This window comes from Coenobita brevimanus, chromosome 50 (assembly GCF_032717465.1).
Source record: "Coenobita brevimanus isolate Jiangsu-jjx chromosome 50, ASM3271746v2, whole genome shotgun sequence".
In the NCBI taxonomy this organism is placed as follows: Eukaryota; Metazoa; Arthropoda; class Malacostraca; order Decapoda; family Coenobitidae; genus Coenobita; species Coenobita brevimanus.
In genome coordinates, this window is record NC_137003.1 from 55113721 (window position 1) to 55135820 (window position 22100).

The window sequence follows — 22100 nt, forward strand, 5'->3', positions numbered from 1 at the left end:
GGCAGCACAGTAAACAGAAATATCTGAATACAAATATCACTGAAACCCATAAACAGAAATTTAAAAACAAATCAAAATATACAGTTTCCTAAACTATACTCACGTGCATATCAGACGATAAATCATGGAATGGATTTGTACTGCATGATGTACAAAAGACAGGGAAGACAATAATAGTCTTACCTTCTCTATCTGCAGTTAATCATTGTAATAATATCAATAAAGGGTATTACTATAGTAGGCTAACTAGAAAGGTCTGATGGAACAACAAATTTAAATATTCCCAATGAACTAAGACTTTCATGAACTCTACTAAATAAATCTAATGTGCAGCTACAATTGAGGTAATTGCAAAGACAGCTTATAAATGTGGAATGGGAAGAATTAAAACACAAGAAATAACCAGCAATAAGCTACTTAGGGACTAGGAAGATTGGCTACAAAGGTGCAGTGGAAGACCATAGACTGCAAGGGCAGCAGTGGTTAGTGGTGAGCGGCACAGGGAGCGGGAGTAAGCTACAAGTAGGGCCACATCAGAAGGGGGATTCGCCAGAGGAGAGCCAGGGGGTCCATTGCGTCCTTGAAGGCCACGCAGAAGATCTACAGTTAACAGATCTGTGTCCTTATCAGTCACATCCCACAGCATCCCAACCACACATGGGCTGCAAGTACACAAACCTTATTGTTAAAAATAGTCATTACATAAAACTGGATCAGCTGTCAATGTACTGTGCAGTAATATAAATGTTCACTGGAACATGATAGCACACAAATCACATTAGGTTATCCATAAACAGGCCATTATCTTCACACGAGTGGCTGCAACCAAAACATCTACAACTCAGCTACAGTATTATGATTCGCTTAGTTTCATTTATAAAGGCTCCAACATGAATGCATGTGTCAGCCCTGGTCACCTGATGGTGGCTATCCATGCTCCTTGATCTCTGGCAGCCTCACAATTAGTCCCTTATCCCTTAGGTTACACTGTATGACCTAATCCCAAGTCTTTTTCGGTATGCTTCTTGCAGCTCTACCCTAAACATTCAGACCTCTCACTCTCTGCACCCAGTATTCATCCTCCATCGTCCTCACATGTCCAAATCATCTGTCTACCACCCTGCCCCAACAAATCACATAACTAATGCATTCCAGTCCCAGCCTTCCTGTCAACTCTTCATTCGCAGTTCTAATCCCCTCTGTCATTCAAGGAGACATGGACACACTACACTTCCATCTGATCATTCTCATCTCTGTAAGTTTGAGCCTACAAATATTCTCTTCATTCACTGCACAAGTCTCAGTACCATACAGCATTACACTCCATACATGCTGCACACAAAAACCCCTCAGCATTGAGGAAAAGCTCTCTCAATGTCAGGAAAGGAAGTACCAGAAACTCCCTAAATTTCCAACCACTCCTTACCCTTGCTACCAAGCTAGCTCCAGCCCCACCTCCAGTTATTTCATGTCCTCCAATTAACAAAACTCCTCCACACATTCTAGAGACTCTCTAACAAGATTAATATATTCCCACCTCTCTGTTTCTGTATGCTTTCCTTTGCCACACACCCAACCAACATTTTTGCAGCCTACTTCTAAAATCAGTACATCTCCTAAAACATAAAATAAATAAAAAAATAAATAAACATAAATAGATGGGGGCGCCCATCATCCACTCACTCAATGTAGGGATGCCGTATGGTCTCTACACTGAGTGGCAAGCCAAATGGTTTCCTGTACCCAGGAAACCATTTACTATGCTGGATATAACCACAAAACATGGGTTTCTGGCCGGGTTATGTGTCACCCAGATTCTCCTATCTAAAATCGCTTATTCATGGCAAATGTTTCGGAGAGCCTTGGAGGGCCCAATACCTGCCCAGGGCCCCAGCCAAATGGGCAGATTCATATGACCACGTGGAATGTGAGAGGTGTGAATGAGGAGAGCAAGGGGGTGGAAGTGGTGAATGTGTTCAAAAGTGTGAGATAAGTAGTGATGGCAATGTGTGAAACAAAGATGAAAGAGTGTGAAGAGGTGGCCGATAAATGGGAAAGCAACGGGGGTTGATGAGGTGTATGCAGAGATGATTAAGCATAGTAGAGAGAATGGAATGAAGTGCTTGTTGGAGGTATGTAAAAAGGCATGGATGCATGCAGTAAAGTGGAAAAAGGCAATGATTGTACCGAAGTATAAAAATAAAGGTGAGTGAAAGGAGTGCAAGAATTATCGTGACATAAGTCTACTGAGTGTGGCAGGGAAGGTATATAGAGGAATTATTATACAGAAAGTAAGACAGCTATCAGAAGTCCTAGTGAGTGATGAACAGGGTGGCATTAGGAGTGGTAAAGGATGTGTGGATGAAATATTTGCGGTAAGACAAATAGTGGAGAAGGCTTGTGAGAAGGACCATAAAGTGTTCATGGCATTCATGGATCTGTAAAAAGCAAATGACAAAGTAGACAGAGAAGGATTGTAGAAGGATTTGCGCATGTACAGTGTAGATGGTAAGCTGCTAGGTGCTGTCAAGAGTTTTTATGACGGTAGTGAAGCACATGTAAGGGTAAATGGGTATCTAAGTTAATGGTTCACGATCGGTGTGGGCATGCGACAAGGTTGTGTGATATTCCCATGGTTGTTCAATATACTGTATACTGTATATGGATAGGGTGATGAGAGAAGTAAAAACACGAGTAATGGAGAGAGGGATGGTGCTGGTACTGAATGGTGATGGATGGAACATCTCAAATTAGCTGTATGCTGATGATGCAGTACACAGGTACTTGCAAATATCGCACAAGAACTTGGTAGACTAGTGCAGAGTTTTGCTAACGTCTGTGAGCGTCGTGCCTTGAGAGTAAATGAAGAAAAGAGTAAAGTGATGGTTATTGGGAGAGAAGGTGAATCCCAGTGTGATGTTACAGTGAATGGAGAGAGATATGGCATTGGTGAGAGGGTTCAAATACCTGGGTACAGTGACAGAAAAGAGAGGAAAATGTGCAAAAGATGTGGAAAGTAGGGTGACACAAAGAGGGAAAGCAGTTGGTGCTATGAAGGCCTTGATAAGAAACTGAGGCTTGAGTGTTGCAGCTGCACGAGGCTTACATAAAGGAGTGTTAGTGCCAACTTTAACATATGGATGTAAGACTGGTGTGGCATGAAAATGAAAAGTCAAGAGTAAGAGCAGTGGAGATGGGACTGCTGAGGAATGTATGTGGAGTACAGAGAGTGGATAGGATATGAAATAATGTGATTCGTGAAAGATGTGGAGTAAGGAAGTCTGTGGACACCAGAATCGAAGAGAGTGTGCTGAGATGGTATGGTCTTGTGGAGAGAATGGATAACAATAGGGTGGTGAAAAATGTGTATCTGAGCGAATTTCAAGGAGGAAGGACGTGAGGTAGGCCAAGGAGAAGGTGGAAGGATATGGTGGATGAGTGTGTGAGGAAGGGAGGTATGGAAGTCGGTGAGGATAGGGGACTGACAAGAGATTGAGCTGGCTGGATGAATGTTGTGAGAAGAAGTGTATGATCAGGGATTTGGCACCCCTTTTCCACGTGACACCGTCCAGACTGACTCTATCGGATACGTTTGTGTGAAGCTACAGAATGTGGTGAATCTTCCTGGCGTATCAGATAGAGCCAGGATTCCGGAGGCTTGAATGATGAATGAATTGGAAGCATGGCTCATTGGACTGGGCAAACTTAGGCTGTCTGGATGTGCTACTCCTCACCCTGCCCTAGGGTGGGAAATGTCTGGATGACGATAATGATGAATGATAAATAAATAAACAAATATCTATCTATCTATCTATATGTATATAAAACTATAATTACCAATAAGCAACAAGGTAGTTCAAAACGACACCCCAAGGATCAGCAAGACGACCACGAGGAGCAAGGTGTACTGAGCGGCATCCGAAGAGCAGCACAAGTGCTCGGCACCTGGCACTTTCCACAATTTCACCGGGAAAGTACTGGCTACCTGATCCATGACCTGCATACCTGTGGAAGTGTTTTAATTAAACCAAAGTTTAAACTAACACCTCTTGTACAGTGTAACTTTAAGAATTCCCAGAAGACTGCTAAAACTACTGTAAATATTGTGTCTTTAACTTTACTGTTTTTTATTTTTCCAAATTCTGAAAGAACCCATAAACAACGTACCAGTAATAATCATGAACCACACCCAGTAAGAGATACAGTGATGAAGCTTACAGAATCAAATTGCAAATTGAGTCATCGTTCCCAAGATGGTTAACTGCACCTTCATTTCTAGCTTCCTTGATCTAATGACAGTAGTGTCCGTATGGGTTTTGTCCTGTCACCAGCTCTCTTCCTTCTACCCACCACTGACCTGAGCTGCACATCTAACCCTATCCGCTCATATGCTGATGACTCCACTCTTCACCTTTCCATCCGTTTCTCACACCATCCATCACAGTAATTACTTCAACAATCAAGGGATGAGGCTATGGCATACCTAATTTCTGACTTGGCTATTATAGTATCTCTGACTGGGGTAGAAGTAACCCTGTTGTTTTAATGCACCAAATGCTAGGTTTGTACATCTTTCAACACAACAAAATTTTGCACAAAAGTACCAGTACCCTTTAATATTCAACAACTCAATCCTGCATCATCACTCAATATTCTTGGGGTGTCATTTTCTCTGGATTTGTCTTGGAAAATTCACATTACCTCCCTTGCAAAACCAGTATCCAAGAGATTAGGTGTGCTATGTTAACCTCACTCAGCTATTAATTTTATACGGGGGTTTTATTTGCCCGTGTGGAGTAAAACTCTCATGAGTTGGGAGGCTCTCCAAATACAGTTCTTGGTTGAGTCATAAAGCTTTCATCTCATCAACTTTCCTCTTACTGACTCCCTTCAACCTCTCTCTCATCAATGCACTGTTTCATATTTGTCTCTTTACAACTGATATTTCGGTGGTCACTGCTCTTCTGAACTGTCTGCTTGCATCCCGCTTCCATTACAGCTGGCACATAGCACCCACCTGGCAGTGCACTCTCACCCCTTTTCTATCCGGCTCTCTAATACATGAGTTGACCAATACTCTCAGTTTTTCATATATGCAACGGATCTCCTTCATCATTATCATTCTGTATCTGTGTTTGCCCTCTTCTCTCCCTACTTCTCCCTTTCCTTCTTGTCGCCTTTTATTGCTCTTCTTTCCACTTTAGCAGGCTCTACATTGTAAGATAGGTCTAATGGTTTCCTGTAACCAAGGAAACTATTTCCGAAGCCGGGGTGGTTACCATGTAACCATATCACACAATGAAAAGGAGCTTACTATGTTGCCCTGTTAAGTGAGTGGAAAGATGCACATGAAACATCCACCCAGGAACCAAATCTCCACATTTTTCCCTGCTCCTTGCTTCAGCAAGGCGCTGACAACTGCAAGGGAGCATTGGTTCAGTGCATGGGATAGCCCTGTAAGGGCAGTTGCTTGCCTGTGGCCGATGGGTCTGTTCCACCAGACAGACTGTGGTTGATCAACAACAACAGGTTAACTCTGGAACTGTCTCCCACTGTCTGTCATTCCCTCTGCCTATTACTTAAATTCTAAATGCAATGTGTCCAGGCCTCTTGAAACAAAAAGATCTTGAATTTCGACCCCTCTCTTATTATTATTTTTTTTCTTGCAGGAAACAACTTACTGCTGGCTTCTTGTCTTTGGTTCCTTCTTCTCTGCATTAAAATCAAATAAATAAATAAACAAATAAATACATAAAATGTACAACTGAAATGGCAAAGGCCTTGCCCAATTCCTTTAAGGTGCTTCCACAACTTCAAAATGGGGAAAAAGTTGGCTTCCAAGTGTGCAAAATCCTATAAAATGTATATTTACCAATAACAGCTATGTACAGCACACAGAGAAAAAATAACAATCAACAGTGAAAAGCAATACACTGACACAAATACATCCTTGGTTGAGATGGCTTCCTTCAGCTCGTCATGGGTGGGTTTGCTTGCCACAGTGCCTGGCCACCCAGTCTCACTGAACACTGATCTAAGGCGCTCCACGGTCCTTGGCAGGTTGTTTTCTGGGTCTAAAACATAGAAGCCTCGAGCTGCATTCACACATCCTGTGAGAACACTGCCACTTAGACCTGAATGGTGCTGCAAAAGAAAACGATCAGTAATCTTATATTCATGCAGTCATAACCAATTTTTAAAATACATTTTAAAAGAAATATATGGGGTTCCAGACCCTAACCCCCTATTTTATATGCAAATATTTGCCATGTTCTAGCACTAACCTGATTCAGCACAAGGTTCTGCATTCTTGTGCTTCATGGAAACTCTACTGTACAGTACTGTATTACTATCTATCTATAGCCTGACGCTCTAATCCCGCAAAAGGTGGCCGCAGACAAAACGCCTCCAAGTCGTTCTGTCACCCACCATTTGACTACCCTCCCCCCAACTCACCCCCCCCTCCCTCATATAATCAATTATTACAACTCAGCAATTATGATGGGGAAAGGGTAATTTCATGCCAGGTTGGAGGAAAATGGGTAGGACACATGTACTGTGACCCACTGCACCCCATTTAACAGACACTGCTCATCATGGTTGATCAAAGTTTGGTGAGCTTCTTGGCAAATCTGATATCCACCATGATGGGGTCCGTTATAGCAAGGATCTACTGTATTTGTGTACAAGCTGTACACGTCTGATTCCCAAGCATCTTTATGGAGGGTACCACCAATCGTTTGGTTTTACTTTGTTTTGTTTCACTTACATGTATAAAGGTTCCAACACGCCTGCATACCTAAGCCTTGGTCACATAATGGCAGCCTTCCACATTTTTTTTTTTTTTTTTTTTTTAATGCAAGGAAAAAGGAACCAAAGGCCAGGAGCCTGCTTGATCTCTTGCATCCATTCTGTTCTGTCCCTTATCCCTAAGGTCACATTCTATGACCTCATCCTCTTTTTTGGTCTGCTTTTGCAACTCTACCCTCAATATTCACACCTCTCACCCTCTGCGTCCAGTTGGCATCCTCTATCCTCTCCACATGCCCAAACCATCTCAATCTACCAGTACCCTTCCTCATCACAATACTAATACAGTACATTCACGTTCCTTACTTCCTCTCAGTTCTTCATTCACAATTCTAACCCCCTATGCCTGTCATTCAAAGATGTGCTATGCATTCTTCTAATCATCATCATCTCGGTAGCTTTGAGTCAACAAATATTTTCCTCCTTCACTGCCCAATTCTCCTTACTGTATGACATTACATTCCTAACGTATGCTGCATACAAGGACCCCTCAGCACAGAGCAGAAGCTTTCTAAGTATCATTTGAGGTACTAGCTCCCTAAATTTCTTCCAACCACTCCTTAGCAGAAATGAGAACAATGAAGTGCTGATGTTCTGGGAAAAAAAACAAAAAAGGTGTGGTGATCTATGCGAGAAGCTAAGGTGATAATACCTGATAAAGAAGTGTTAGCATACGAAGGCTAGGCATCCTGGTGACTGGTTGGTTCCTCATCACCCACACCATCTCCCATGGCAATGATTCAACAATCTGACAACATGAGAATTATAAAAGATCTGGAAATAATGCCATTGTAGGTATAAAATCATATAATCACAATCTTGTGAAATGCATCCTTAACGTACTGTATTGCTATGTGGTAGATGATAGCTACTAAAATCAGAGTTGTGAAGATAAGTAAAGCAAGGAGTAAAATTTCTGTTGGAAGAAAGGAGAGTAAGAGGTGTTGGCAATACTCCTTGATAATGCTACAGTTTTTCTGGCCGATGACTGGATGAATCTGAGATCATTGTGAGAGAAAACGACTGTGTGATAAGCACTGCTGCAAGGTGAAAGTATGAAACCGTAAAGTGATATTACATGGGTAATGCAGACATCAGAAACAATAGTCTGAGTGAGCTAAATGCATGGTGGTAGAGCACCCTAATGTGCCAGTCAATGTGGAGGATAGGTGCTGTGTGCATCAGTTCATATTTCCCAGGGGCAGCTGGAGGTTTTAAAAGCACGTAATGGCCCCAGGGGCACAGATTAGTCACTTAAGCTTTTGTTTTAAACTATAGTAGTCTGGCCTTGAGTCCCTACATCCCACTAGGGATATTATGTGACCAAGTCTTCCTACCATCATACTATTTATCTATCTATCTATCTATTGCCTGACGCCTTAATCCCGTAAGGGGTGGCCACAAACAAATCGCCTCCATGTCCCCCGGTCCCCCGCCAATGCACTGCCCTGCTCCCAGCTCACATCCCCCCTCTCATATACCTCTCCACTCCATCCCTCCATCTCATCCTTGGCTTCCCCACTCCCCCTGCATCTCACTCACATACACTTTCCTCATTAGTATCTCACTCTCCATCCTCTCCACATGGCCAAACCACCTCAATGTATTTCTCCTAATGCTTTCCATACCCTTTCCCCTTTCCCCAATTACTCATCTTTATAAAGGTTAAACTGTAGGAATCAAGGAGGTTCATTCCTGTCTCACAACTTATGTTCACCGAACTGAAGTAACCATGACACAGTATTGACATTATAGGTGTGGTCTAGTTCATCAGGTGAAAACAGACTGACTAAACTAAGACATTAGCGAAGAATGACCAACCTTATCTAGTATAAGTATGACAGGACCACGCTGAGTGTGTCGTATTACTGATAGTGCTTGTTCCTCCTTTTCAATGGCAGCACACAGGTCCTTCACAACTGAACTCCTCACAGACTCTCCTAAGACTGAAGCCACACCAGCACGGATGTTGAGACCTCCAGACGGCCATCCTTCACTCCTCTCTGCTCCTTCTGGACAACTCATCAGCAGCTAAATAGTCATGCCAAGAATATCACAATTAAGAAACTTATCTTCTCCTCAAAAAGGACAAAAGCTGTCATATCATTAAAGGAAAGAATGAAAGCAGTTGATATGCACAATCAAAACAAGAAATCTGGAAACACCACATGTATGCAGCATGTGTTAGGAGTGTAATGCTGTATGGTAGTGAGACCTGGGCTGTAAAGGAAGAGGATATTCACAGGCTCAAACATACAGAAATAGCAATGATTAGGTGGATGTGCAGTGCATCCTCGAATGCGAGGCCTACAGGGGTTAGGCTTAAGATGGAAGAGTTAAGGGGAAGGATGGGGCTGGAGTGTATTGGTAACTTCAGCTAAGCCTGGGGCCACATCAACAATAACAACCCATCTATGCCCATCCTTTCCATATGACTAAACCATCTCATCCATCCATCATCCAATTCTACGTTGCCCCATGAGAAGCATAGGAGCCTGGGGCTAGGCAAGTTGGTCCTCTAATCACACTCTCTTTTAACCTGTTATCAGAAGACTTCCTTACTCTAAATCTCTCATGAAAAACTGTTTCTGTCCAACTGCACACATTCCTTAACACTCTCATGCTAACAGCTCTTGCACTTGACTTTTCACACTTATGTCATACCATGCATTAACACATTAGTGCATTAATATAAGCACTAACACCTTCGTTCAATTCTCTTGCATCCACTAAATGTGGTCCTGTGTTTCTTATCAGGACCAGCCACCTGTCTTCCTTGGTCACTTTACTCTCCAGTTATTGCTGGGGCAACTGCTTGGCTGCAGGTGATGGGTTGCTCAACAACAACAGTTCTCCAGTTCCATTCCACATTTACCTCCTGTTTTGTATCACTGCACAGATGGACTTGTTCTCATTTTGCAATCTAAGTCTCTTCATTCACCAGCACATCACACCAAGAATCACTCTTAAACTCAAAAAATATCACATTACTGTCATTAATATTTGCTTTCAAATCATACTCCTTGCAAACATTCACAAAACTCTTAACAAGTCTGCAAAGATCCAGTTCACAAACAGCATGCAACACAGCATCATCTGCAGAATCATAACTGTGGTTGCAAAAGCACAGAGTTCATCAAACAGGAGTATAAAGACAGAAACTGAATCCTTTATTCATAAAAAACAGATGAAATAATGAATGAAGAATTTACCATATGATACAAAAAATAAACAAAAATTGAGTAAAACATTATGCCCTGCTAATGATCTAACTTCAATATCAGACAATGTATACCAAAACCAGTATATCAATCACAATGCAGAGCTACGTATAACCTTGAGTAGCCGCGTTTGTGCGGGGGTAAGAGAGGGTGAGTGGTGAGCAAGGATACGTGATGCCACTTGGTCCAGCTGATGTTCAAGGTCAGGTGGTAGTGAGCCCACCAGAAGACAGCACCAGTGACGTAGCCAAACTTCTCCCATACTATGTACCACACTCTGCAACACAGCAAAACACTGTAACTTAAAGCCACGTTACAATACAGTATATATATATATATATATACAGTATATATATATATATATATATATATATATATATATATACCAATAGGGTGGTTAAAAAGGTATATCTGAGCGAATCCGAAGGAGGGAGGAGAAGAGGTAAGCCAAGGAGAAGGTGAAGAGATATGGTGGATGAGTGTGTGAGGAAAAGAGGTTTGGAAGTCGGTGAGGCTAGGGAACTGACAAGAGATCGATCTGTCTGGATGAATGTTGTGAGACAAGTGCATGATCAGGGATTTTGGCACCCCTTTTTAATGTGGCAACGTCTGGACTGACTCAATCGGATAGGTTTATGTGAAGCTACAGAACGTGGTGAATGTTTTTGGCATATCTGATAGAGCCAGGATTCCGGGGGCTTGCATGATGTGTGAAAGGAAGCATGGCCCATTGGATTGGGCAAATCTGGGCTGTCTGGACATTCCTACTCCTCATCCTATCCCTGGGTGGGAAAGGAGGTCCGGATGATGATGATGATGATGATGATGATGATGATGATATACAGCTAGTGGTAGGTGGGGGCGCTCACCATCCACTCACCCGATGTAGTGCTGCCCTCGGGTGTCTGCCATTTCCTCTCCTCCATCCATCTTTCCTTCAATCCTCACCTGTCTTTCTTTCCTTCATTCTTTGCTCGTCCTTCTCCCCACGGGTGAATTTACACTCCCTCTTCTGTCTTTCTTTCCATCATTCTTTCCTCTTCCTTCTGCCTGTGGGTGACTCTACAATGAGTGACAAGCCGAATGGTTTCCTGTACACCAGGAAACCATTTACTGTGTTGGGTGGTAACCATATAACCAAATTATGGAACCTGGTGGTTTAGTGGGTAATTGCAGCAGTCCAATCGGATTAAGCTGGTGAAGGTTTACATCCAAGGGATGGTTGGAGTTACTGCTCACGTAATGCCACTCAGGGATGAGTGAGGCTCATCACTCTCATCTTAAATGTCAGGACCAATTTGCCTAGCCCCGGGCTCCTACGCTCCTCATGGGGCAACGTAGGATTAGATGATGATGATGATGATGATGATATGAAAAAGTTTGGACTATCTCCCTGTATTCGATGTGTCTCTCCCACTTCAACAAAGATTGTGGCAGATGAAAAGCCCACCATGAAAGTGGAGGAGATCCTCAACGGGGCTGTGTGAAAGTGTGCTGATTCTGGTATGGCTAGTCAATGAAAGGGAACTATGTAGGTCACAGCCCACAGAAATAACTTCTCAGAATGGCTGTAGGCATAAACATAATAAACATGATGGACTGTGCAAGTAACAATGAAACTTTAAAATGAAAGAAAAGGATATACCAGTGAGATATGGCTTGATGAAAATATTAAGAGAACGTCCCTATGAGGTTGTAATTAAATTAGGAAATAAGTCATAGAAAGTGAGACAGACAGCACTATTAGAAGCAAGCTGCATGTTGTACAAAAGAAAATAAAGCATTAGTACACTGGGGTGGAAGAGGAATGATAACATCTATCAATACCATTTCTTAACTTGGGGGGGATTTCAAAGATGAAGCGAAGCTGTAGAGATACTGGTAACGACAATAATGTATGTAGCAGGATATACGATATGTCATCACCCTACAGTATATGGCAATGTCTTACTGTGAACAGTGTCGTAACGGCAAACCTTGAGTCTGTCCTGCAAGTCTTCCAGCATGCTGCTCTGAGTCTGGTACTTGCCCTTGTGTTCTTTGTACAGTATTCGCTTCTCCTCATTGATTAGCTGCAACTCTTGTATGATGCCTCGCACATCCTGGCTACATGGTGATGCAACACACTGAAAAAACACAATAATTAACTTATATTTTTTCAAAACAAGAAGCTACTAACATCTAAACCCATCACTGTCAAGCTGGCTTCATCTAATATCAGTTAAGAGAAAAAAATGTGTACGAGTATATCAAATATGGTGAAGCAGCCTAATGATGCCATCAATATACATGACTCAGACTCTTGATCCCTCAATTATCCGGATGCTCATTATCCGGACATGCTCAGTATCCGGACACTTGATCTCGGCAATATTAAACCATTATCCGAATTTACTTGCTATTATCTGGACGTAAAAGTGCCCGAGAACTTCGGTCGGCCAGCCGACATGTCCAAACATTCAGTATCATGGCTGCTGGGCTTCAGCCATGGGTGGGAAGTAGTCTGTATCCCAAAACCAAAGCTAAAATGGCCGTCTGCCCCTGTACTGAATGGTCAAAATTGCGCGCTTGTCCTATCACTAACAATGAACCCCCAGTACCCGAGTAATATGATTGTAACCTGCAAGCAGTGTCGAAATGTCCGTGCGCATTTCCCACCGAATGCCTAATATCGTGTGGCCATGGGGGCTAGTCTTTCCCAACCGCCACCTCCATCGAACACAGACCACAAGCCACGAGTACGTGTTCGGTGACTGCGGCCGTCCACCTCCCTATCGAAGGTCGAAAGTCCCCCGGTCACGGTGGGTTGTGTTTCTGCATGGCCACTTGGCGTCTAACAGACTGCAGGCCACAAGTAAATGTGCAGCAAAAGCACCTGTCTGCCTGTTGACAAAAAGGGGAGAACCCTGCCCACTGCCTCGCCTCTCCCTCCCCTCTCGTTCCTCCTCCATACTCTCCTGGCTCCCCCCTCACTCCCTCAGTCCTTACCCACTTCCATGGTGATAGCACTAACTCATGAGTTTTCAAAGTTTTTTGTGATTTATTCGACTACTATTGGCCGTATGGAAATTCTGAGAAGACCACGAGAAAGCTCATGACCAGAATGACAGACAGGCCAAAAGTGTGAAGTAGATGCAGTAGAATAGCAAGCAAAATTTTGTCCCTGACTGTACATATACAGGCAGCCTTGCTACTGAAAACTGAAGGTGTTTTTTCTTTAATTTAATAATGTCTTAATGAAAAAGAAAGAAAGAAAAAAAAAAAGAGGATGTAAAAAGGTTACTAATAACAAGGTCTGCCTGTATTTCACACACTCACTTGCTTTGTTCTGCTTCACTGTTTGAAGCACCTTGACTTTCATGATAAAAATTACAACAAAAGGTGCTATTATTATCGATTTAAAGCAACCTAAAACACTAACCTTCTTATGGCTCTTTTAATCCTACTGCTAAAGCTGGCATTCATGGTTTATTTTTTATGGATATCAGACTATCAACAGAGAGAAATCCTAGCAGTTATGGGCACTCTAGACTATGTTATTTAACCCTTTCTCTCCTACTAGTACACTGACAAATTATACTTAAGCAAACAACACACACATCTGCTCAGTCAACAGAAATCTAAACAGTCAAAGTATTTATGAATGGTCTAAAACCAACATGAGCCCTTGTTATGAAGTAGCCACAACCACATAACTTGTGCCTTATTCTACCTTCCAACATACCTTGACAATGATACTTGCTTCAGGTCCACACTTGCACCAGGATATGTATAAACCAGGGGTCTGGATGGAACTACCAGATTTCCTGAAGTAGTTCTGCCCTAATCTTTGGGCAGTAATCTGCACAACAGTCCAGTCTATTGAAAAATAAATAAATAAACTTGTCAGTACATATATGCTGTATTAAACATAAATAAATAGTTCTGTATTAACAACAATGGAATATGAAAATGAACACTCAAAGGTCTGCTTTCATCTAACTATGCATAATTTCAACCATATTTCAACCATGTAGCAACTGTTGCAAAGAAATATATATATATATGTATATATTTTACTACTTTCTTACTCAATGTATTGAAAGGTGGATTTCATTTCCCAACTTCCCAACTGGATGCCAGGTTAGGTTAGGTTAGGTTGAGTTTGGTTAAGTTAGGTTAATTAATTATTAGGTACAGTTAGGCAAGGTTTGGTTAATTTAGTTAAACACTTAGGTTTGGACAGTCCTACAGCCATTAAAGCTGACCAGTCAAACAAGCTGACATAGCAGAACAGCTAAAAACAATGGGAGAAACAAATTTCGCATGAAACATTTATTTACCATGCCAGAAATGTTCAGAAAAATATAACAGACCATCAAGAAGAAGAAATGATTTGCTAAGGTGCTTCTACTACCTCAAATAAAGCATATGTTTACCGGCAGGTGGTAACTAACCACCGCTCCCAGCCTCGGAACTCATCTTCAAGCCTCATCAAGCAGTTCTGCTTATGTGTCAAAATTAGCAGTGTCTCTAGTATTATGGTTCAGTAATACAATATATTTTTGATTAACTGTATACAGTTTATTGTAGGGGTATTGTGTCATTAATGGGTAGCTAAAGGAGAATGAGGTGGCTGACCCCAGTACCAATTACCACTTATTACCCTACATGTAAAGTATACGCACAAGTTTCGCGAGTTTTAGTTTCGTGATGCAATTGTGGTACCAATTAGGCGCGAAACTAGTGAGTGCACTGTAGATCCATCTCACTTATTCAATCATCAACATCATCATCGCCATCACCCCTTTTCCCACCTAAAGATGGGGTGAGGAAAGATTGGAAGACAAGAGAAAATACAAAAGTGAGACAACTACCAACAGCTGGTTCAATGACACAAGGGTTATTCCATACCAACCCATCTAAAGCTTCCCAGTTCTTGTCATGAATTCTCTTGAAAATTTTTAGGAAAATACCTCTATTTAATCCATGTAACAATGCACAATCCTAAAGCTGTACACCAAATTGTTTTTTAGTTCAGACCAAAAGCCTAAATTTTTCTGGTGTACAGGAAACCACTTGGCTTGTACACCAGGAAACCATTTACTATGCTCGGTGGTAACCATAAAACCAAATTATGGTGCCTGGTGGTTTAGTGGGTAACTGAGGCGCTCCAATCGGACTGAGCCAATGTAGGTTTATATCCAAGGGATGGTTGGGGTTTATTGCTCACATAATGCCACTCAGGGATGAGTGAGGTTGGTCACTCTCATCTTAAATGTCAAGACCAACTTGCCTAGCCCCGGGCTCCTATTCTTCTCATGGGGCAACATAGGATTGGATGATGGATGGATGGATGGATGGATGGATGGATTATTCCCAGACTTATATTTGACGATTTTCAGATTTTACTTGTTGGTAGTAAACTGTACCCCAGAATGACAATGTTCACCCCACCTATGGCTGAAACACATTACTCTAAGGCTATAAACAGTTCATAAATCAACCTAAACACACAATTTTAGTCTAAAATATAATAAAAATCAGTAAAAAAAATAAAAACCCATCGTTAGGCGGGGTATGGCGGTACTGTATTTCTACTCCCATCATTAAGGCGGGGTATCACATCTAGGTGTATTGTATATCAAGGTATACCTGTACCCTCAAGCACAGGTTCAAGCCTCAACTCACCCTGGCCCCACGACCTGTGCTGGCAAAGCCCCAGTCACGCCTCCCCTCAAAAGGTCCACCACCAGGTAGCGGGGGCAAAGTTTTCTGGCTGCAAGCCCTTGCTGGGGTCAATCCCCGAGACATAGTGCGGTACGCTGTGTGATATGCATGTGGTGTAGTGTATGAGATAGTATGAGGAAGCGTTTGGGAGAGTATGCGTGTCTACTCTCTATCATAGTGTCACACAGAAAAGGTCAGCAAAGGGGGACAGTTAGGTAGCTAGTGAAACAGAAGCTCAAGCTCTCCCTATCACCAGCATTTCCATTCCCCTTGGGAGCACCACCCTGATCAGCTGGTGCTACAGCCTCCTCCTATGTAAAAATTTTAAAGGACATGATAATATGGTGATTGATAAGTTTTCACATTAGAGAGGTCGTTTTATGCTAACAGTAATGGTTATAAAATTATAGACAAATGTTTCCAATCAAATGATGCAAAATACTTTTGTTCAATAAAGTTGTCAACCCATAGACCAAATTGCCAAGGAATAAGGTAAACTTCACTAGCAGCACAATATTGTTACCAGATAATGTTACTTGTCCTTGCAGATAACACAGTGTAGAGTACAGTTTTTTCTTTTCAATCTTTCCTGTGAAATTTCAATGGCAGTTTTTCTATGCTGCATGGTAGTCCTGACTTTTATCTGCCAGCTCTGACTGGAGGGTTTGGTGGGTAGGGCGGGGAAGCCTTCCTGCTTTGCTATCCTTAACTTCACCTCACAGAATCAACGATCAAGGGCATAGTCTTTTCTGTAACATACAGCCTCAAAATGGCCAGTTGGTTTATTGCTGTTTGCTTTCTTTTGTACTCAGATTTGGAACTCATGGACCACATCTGGCTGAATCAGCATTATGGTAGTCATGAAACCATCAAACACCTATTATAATTACGATTATAAGATTTTAAAAAAGCTCATCCCTTTTAAACCAACCTGATGGAAGTGAGTGTACGAGGTTGAGGGTGTCTTCCTTGCCTGTAGTGGCCAATGTTGCTCTCTCAGCCTCCAGCAGGTTGTAGGGGATACTGACACCAGCACTCTCAACATCTTTGCTGGAATGGCCACACAGATTGGATCCATACCATTAATACTGAATATGTTGCAACAAGCTACCATCACTACCATCATCATCATCATCATCATCATCATCATCTCGACCTTCTACCACTCAGGGATGGGGCGAGGTAAGTGTGAGAGAGAAAAAACCTGGCTGAGGGAGAAGTGACTAACCTAATTAACTGCAAAATGGAACTTCTGCTAATGTAATCTATAAAACCAGGAAAAAATCATGTGTAAATCAGCATATGCCGAACCTGACTTATCTGGAAAAATCATTTGGGAAATAAGTCACGAGGGCATAGCTTCTTGTTATGTGGATTTTCAGTCCCACTCATCCTGAACTTTTAAATTTCCCTGCATGTATGAAATACACAGTACATGTTATGAATATCCAAGTACCATTAATTAACACACAAGGATAGAGGAGACAGTGAGGAAGAGGAGTTAGTCCTTCTTCCCCTCTGAATAAACTCCCCCTTGCTCACTTAATACTGATGAATTTTTTGACTCTCTGGACCCCTGCAATTTTTTTTTTTTTTTTTTTTTTTTTTTTTTTTTTTGACTCTGGGGAAAGGCTTCAGGACCTATCCCCAGGGCATATCCCCAAGGCCCAGTAGTCCTCCTACATCACTACATGGCACCATTTCTGCATTAATACCCATCGTCCATATTAAATACATGCTAGGGCTGTCTCATACAGGACTGGTGTATTACCAGATTTTGACATATTTAAAATAATAATGAGCCTAACATATATGCATATACTGGTATATACCCAATAACCCACTTATTATTATACAGTTTATAATGGATAATGAACATTACTACATGACAGATTTTCATACCAACCTGGGCTTGTAGAGTTTCTGTGTCATGCGATGGTGGAGGAGGGTGGAATGTGAGAGAGACAGGAAATGAAAGGCATCTTCTGTCCTGCCTGCATCAATGGCAACGTCTGCCTCAACGATATGTGCATCTGTTCCAGCATATGAAATTCACAGACAGAAACTGCTATTAATCCCACCAGCAGCTACTTTATTGTCATCACTTACATCAACCCAACCTATTTCTACCTATAAGATGGCAAGAGTCAGGATCCAGAAACAAACAAAGCACAAAAGCACAGGTATCAAGCATCATGCCAAGCAAAATGGGCACCACAATCATTAACACATACCCAAAAACTACCCATACTTTCTTTCCATTATGCAAGTGAGATTTAGAAGAATACTGTTCATAATTCTGCTACATATGTTTAGTAAATCTAAGCCCTAATTTACTCTATGAGCAGGAAACTAAGTGTTGGAAGCATTACCATAACTTGAAATATTAATGATGCTTCAACCCTTGCACCTCTGGCCAATTCACGAATTTCACTCATCAGTCCCTAGTTTTCCTTCTTTGATGGTAGAGGTACCATTAAAAACTACGAAAAATAATTCATTCTTTCATTTGCAAACACCAAGAACATCTCCGAAGCTTTCATCATCTTTTACCTGAAGTACAGTGACTTGGCCATTTTGCAGGAAGGGGGGAGGGGAAGAACAGAAGATCTATAACATCAAAGTGAGGCAGTGTATACCACTCTTATTATTCTGTGGCCCAATCAACACTGGATGAGATGACAGGAAACCCACAGTATGTATTGTAGCACGCAAATAACATTTTCACTAATAACAGCATTTTTCTGGCACCAATTAGACACTATTGGCGAGATCCTACTGTACGATTTGATGATGGATGGATGGACAGTGACTGAAAGTACCAAGAGAGAAACACAGACTGTTTAGCCATTTAAGGAGGATGGGGAATGAGGGGCTGACTAGGGGACCATATGTGAGTAAAGTGGAGGAGAAGGGGAGGAGGAGACCAAGGATGGGATGGAGGGATGGAGTGGAGATATACATGAGGGGGGGGGGTGAACTGGAGGGAAGGCAACCAAATGGCATAGGACAGTGTACGTGGAGGCAATTTTTTTATGGCCACCCCTTACGGGCTTAAATTATGTCAATAAATAGACAGACATAAGGAGATAGATGGAACAAGTTTATTTTTGTTGCTATTGGAAGTTTTTATTGTTTTACGGGTGATCTTGTACGCTGAAGGGGTTAACGATGGCTTTATTGAACCCCTCTACTTCAAAATGTCTCTCCCCGGTGGACAAAACTATCAGGAGACAGCACGAACAATACATAAACTATGCCATCACAGTGAAGTGGCTAGCCCTGTATAAGAGGACACTGTAAAAACTGAAGTCAATCATCTTCAACATTTCCAGCTGATTATCATTTTAACAAAAATCATTCCAGGCCTGTACAGGTATACAGTCTATCTATGATGGCTATCAATCTAACAGTATTAATCTACTTGGGAAAATGATATTGTAGATGTAGCTGGATGCCTGTCAATGGGATGACCTAGGCTGAGTAATAGTTCTGTAGTTGTTCCCTAGGCAGTCTAGCCGAACAGCCCCCGAGTCCCTAAGGAAGGTCACGGGCGAGACTGGACTTTCCTACAAAGCTCTCAAGGAGTGTGTGTTGTGTTGTTGGTGCAGGCGATTGTGTGCAGTGCAGTCTTCCATAATGTGCTTAATAGTATGGGGTGCTGTGTTGCATCCTGGACAGGCATCAGCAATGGAGTCATCCAGCATATAATAGATCTGCCAAGATTAAACAAGTTAATGATATTTCTAACTCAGTCAACCAATGGGATCTAACCTTTAAACAAAATAAAATCATCTGGAGGTTGTCAGAATGAAAACATGAGGCCTTCACTGTACTGAAGGGGTAATAAAGATACACACCTACTCCTGCCAAAGCTTGCAGTTATAACTGATGAATTATAGGATATAAGTGTTTTTTAGAAGACATCCATGAATGCCACCTCAACCAAAAAAATTATATTTGTATCACTGCATCCTTCAACTCCCTCCTGTCCCCTGAAAGGAGGATGATAGACTGTAGGGGAAGGGCAACTTCAGCATGCACTCCACCAGGCTTACATACAGGCGAGCCTGTGGCTACCAACTACAACAAAAACATTACTATCAACATAAGTAAAGGCAACCTTACCTTTGAATATCAGTATGAAAAATTGTGCATGTCACTGGTTTGTCTTCATTAATTCTTCAATGTAGCTAAAAGTAGTCAAAACCTTTCCAAAGTACTGTACAGTAATTATAATCAGCTGTATTTACTTTACCTGCAGGAGAAGCAAAAAGAGGTGTAAACTCACACAACGTTTATGACATCAAGTAACATGACTCTTGGAAATTTGCTATCTCCACTACATCACAGATGAGAGCAGTACATTTCAAATCAGAGGACTCAGGGCTGGCACTGAAAACAGCCTTAGATCAACAACCGAGATGAAAGGGCCGATGCTGAAAAAACTGTGGTACAGCAGCTTGTACATAATTTATATCAAAACTGGTAAAATGTCACTTATGAAGCACAAGGAATGGAAATGTAGCACAGCTTGTTATCTGTTGCCACATCCGATGCCACTGCATTCATTACGATGGTGCTCATTTTCAAAGCTAAATTTGCTACACCAAATTAGCTTACATTTTTTTTATTAAATTCTCTGCAACTTCGGTTTTCCTGTTTTCAAGTACCCAGTAACTGCTTTTTCATTGTGAAGACTTAAGTACCCTGGGTGTAACTGTCGATAACTCTCTTAATTACTGTACTTCAACTGTATGGGGGAGGGGGGGAATAATTACAAAGGATATCCTGCCAGCCCAACTGTAGGTTGGGGATTTAATCTCCCCAATCCACCCACCCCCTAGGATCTACACCCATGACACCATTACAGATACATTATAACTTTCACCACCAACAGCAGAACTTCAACGCTAGACCATGCGGTATCAAGAATGAAAATTAATTTACAGTTGTACAGTACCTCTCATTATTTAATCTGGAAAGGCTGAAGATACTGACGTCACACAAGGTGAAATCATAATGTAAAAAACGCAATAGTTTAAAACAGAAGCATTCACAAAACTGACACCTTGGTAATGGGTAGCTATCTTACCTGTGGTGTGAGCACTTGGGAAGACTGAAGCCAGTTCTGAGAGGGACCTAACTCCTGCCTTATCCAGAATTTCATGGCTTAAACTCTCAACAGACACAGCCATCTGGGAAAGAAAAAAGAAAAAAAAAAAAAGGGTACCAGTAATACAGTAGGAACACTACTGAAAATACAATAAATTGGTCTTGTTAGCCTGTAAATTAGAGATGATACTGTGCTTAAAATTAATGAAAATATAACTATGATTCAGAACTGTGGTATAAAGTACAGTACTGCTGTGTACTACAGTATCTATCTATTGACTCTCAGAAGGAAGGCCTCAACAACGGACCCTCAATGCATCTCCTTCCAGCTTAATAATGACCCTTCATCCCATACAGCATCATCCTCCCTATTAATCTGTACTGTATTCTCCTGCCTTACCTCATTGATTCCAGGCCAGGGTAGGGAACAGTATGATTACTGCATCTGCATTTTGTCAAACCAGAACACTGATATGCCATAAAATACATCCCTGCAAATAACATGCTTACATGTCATCCATAATAAGTGATGCATTTTTGTTCTTAATAACGTCGTGTACAGTATTATGGTCATGGGTGGTATGGTTTTGTTTTTGTTGGGATATTATCATTTTGATTCAATCAATCAGAGAGCTGGAAGTGGGTCTGTCACATGTTTTCAAATTTAAAATCAGTCATGATGGACTATGAAGATGGATTAGGATAAGATTGAAAATTAGATTCACTCGTTCGAATGACACAGATCCAGGTTAAGTGGCATTTGGGTAGGCTGATAACTAAAATGGACTGATATCCATTCATTTGTTTAGGCTATTTTCACCATTAAGAAAAAAAAAAAAAAAAAGAGAGAAAGAAGCTAAGTTGGGGTTAATCTTTACAAAGCCTTATCACCACATTAAAGACCCCACAATATCTTGCTTATTTTTAATTTGCATATGACACAATAAACATCAGGTGACCAAGGCTAGTGCATGCAAGCATGTTAGAGCCTTCGTAAACAAAACGAAGACACATCACAGAAGAATGTTGACAGAACTGCAATGAACAGATTAACGTAAGCTATTTCTTAGGAAGCTGGTATGGTTTTGTAAACATTTACCAAATGAACTGACCTAGCCTAACTTGACCTTATCTAACCATAAATAATTTCATGTAGATGCAAGGATGGGCACTGCTTGGAGCAGGACAATAACCCTTCCAATCCATACTTACTAAGTACTAAAAAGGATAAGGTATTCTTGTCAT

The 22100-nt window shown here is 41.5% G+C and overlaps 1 protein-coding gene across 1 annotated transcript; it reads right to left on the reverse strand.

The window, feature by feature from the left end:
- Positions 1 to 352: 352 nt before the first annotated feature.
- On the reverse strand, positions 353 to 20938 carry Sse (extra spindle pole bodies like 1, separase). Its single transcript, XM_080272215.1, has 11 exons — positions 20836 to 20938; positions 17647 to 17773; positions 16672 to 16790; positions 13756 to 13889; positions 12008 to 12157; positions 10147 to 10308; positions 8632 to 8841; positions 7463 to 7558; positions 5939 to 6144; positions 3838 to 4005; positions 353 to 662 (listed from the first exon to the last, which is right to left on the reverse strand). Exons 1-11 carry the CDS (start codon positions 20936 to 20938, stop codon positions 425 to 427), a joined length of 1713 nt encoding a protein of 570 aa, XP_080128341.1. The 3' UTR covers positions 353 to 424.
- Positions 20939 to 22100: the final 1162 nt, after the last annotated feature.

Bases quoted from the DNA above. Each gene is read 5' to 3' on its own strand.
- Sse (XM_080272215.1), bottom strand. From the start codon at position 20,938: ATGGCTGTGTCTGTTGAGAGTTTAAGCCATGAAATTCTGGATAAGGCA. The intron at 13,890-16,671 runs GTTGGTTTAAAA...ATTTTTCAATAG, and splicing joins CGTACACTCACTTCCATCAG to ACTGGACTGTTGTGCAGATT. The intron at 12,158-13,755 runs GTATGTTGGAAG...GTGTTTTTTCAG, and splicing joins AAGCAAGTATCATTGTCAAG to TGTGTTGCATCACCATGTAG.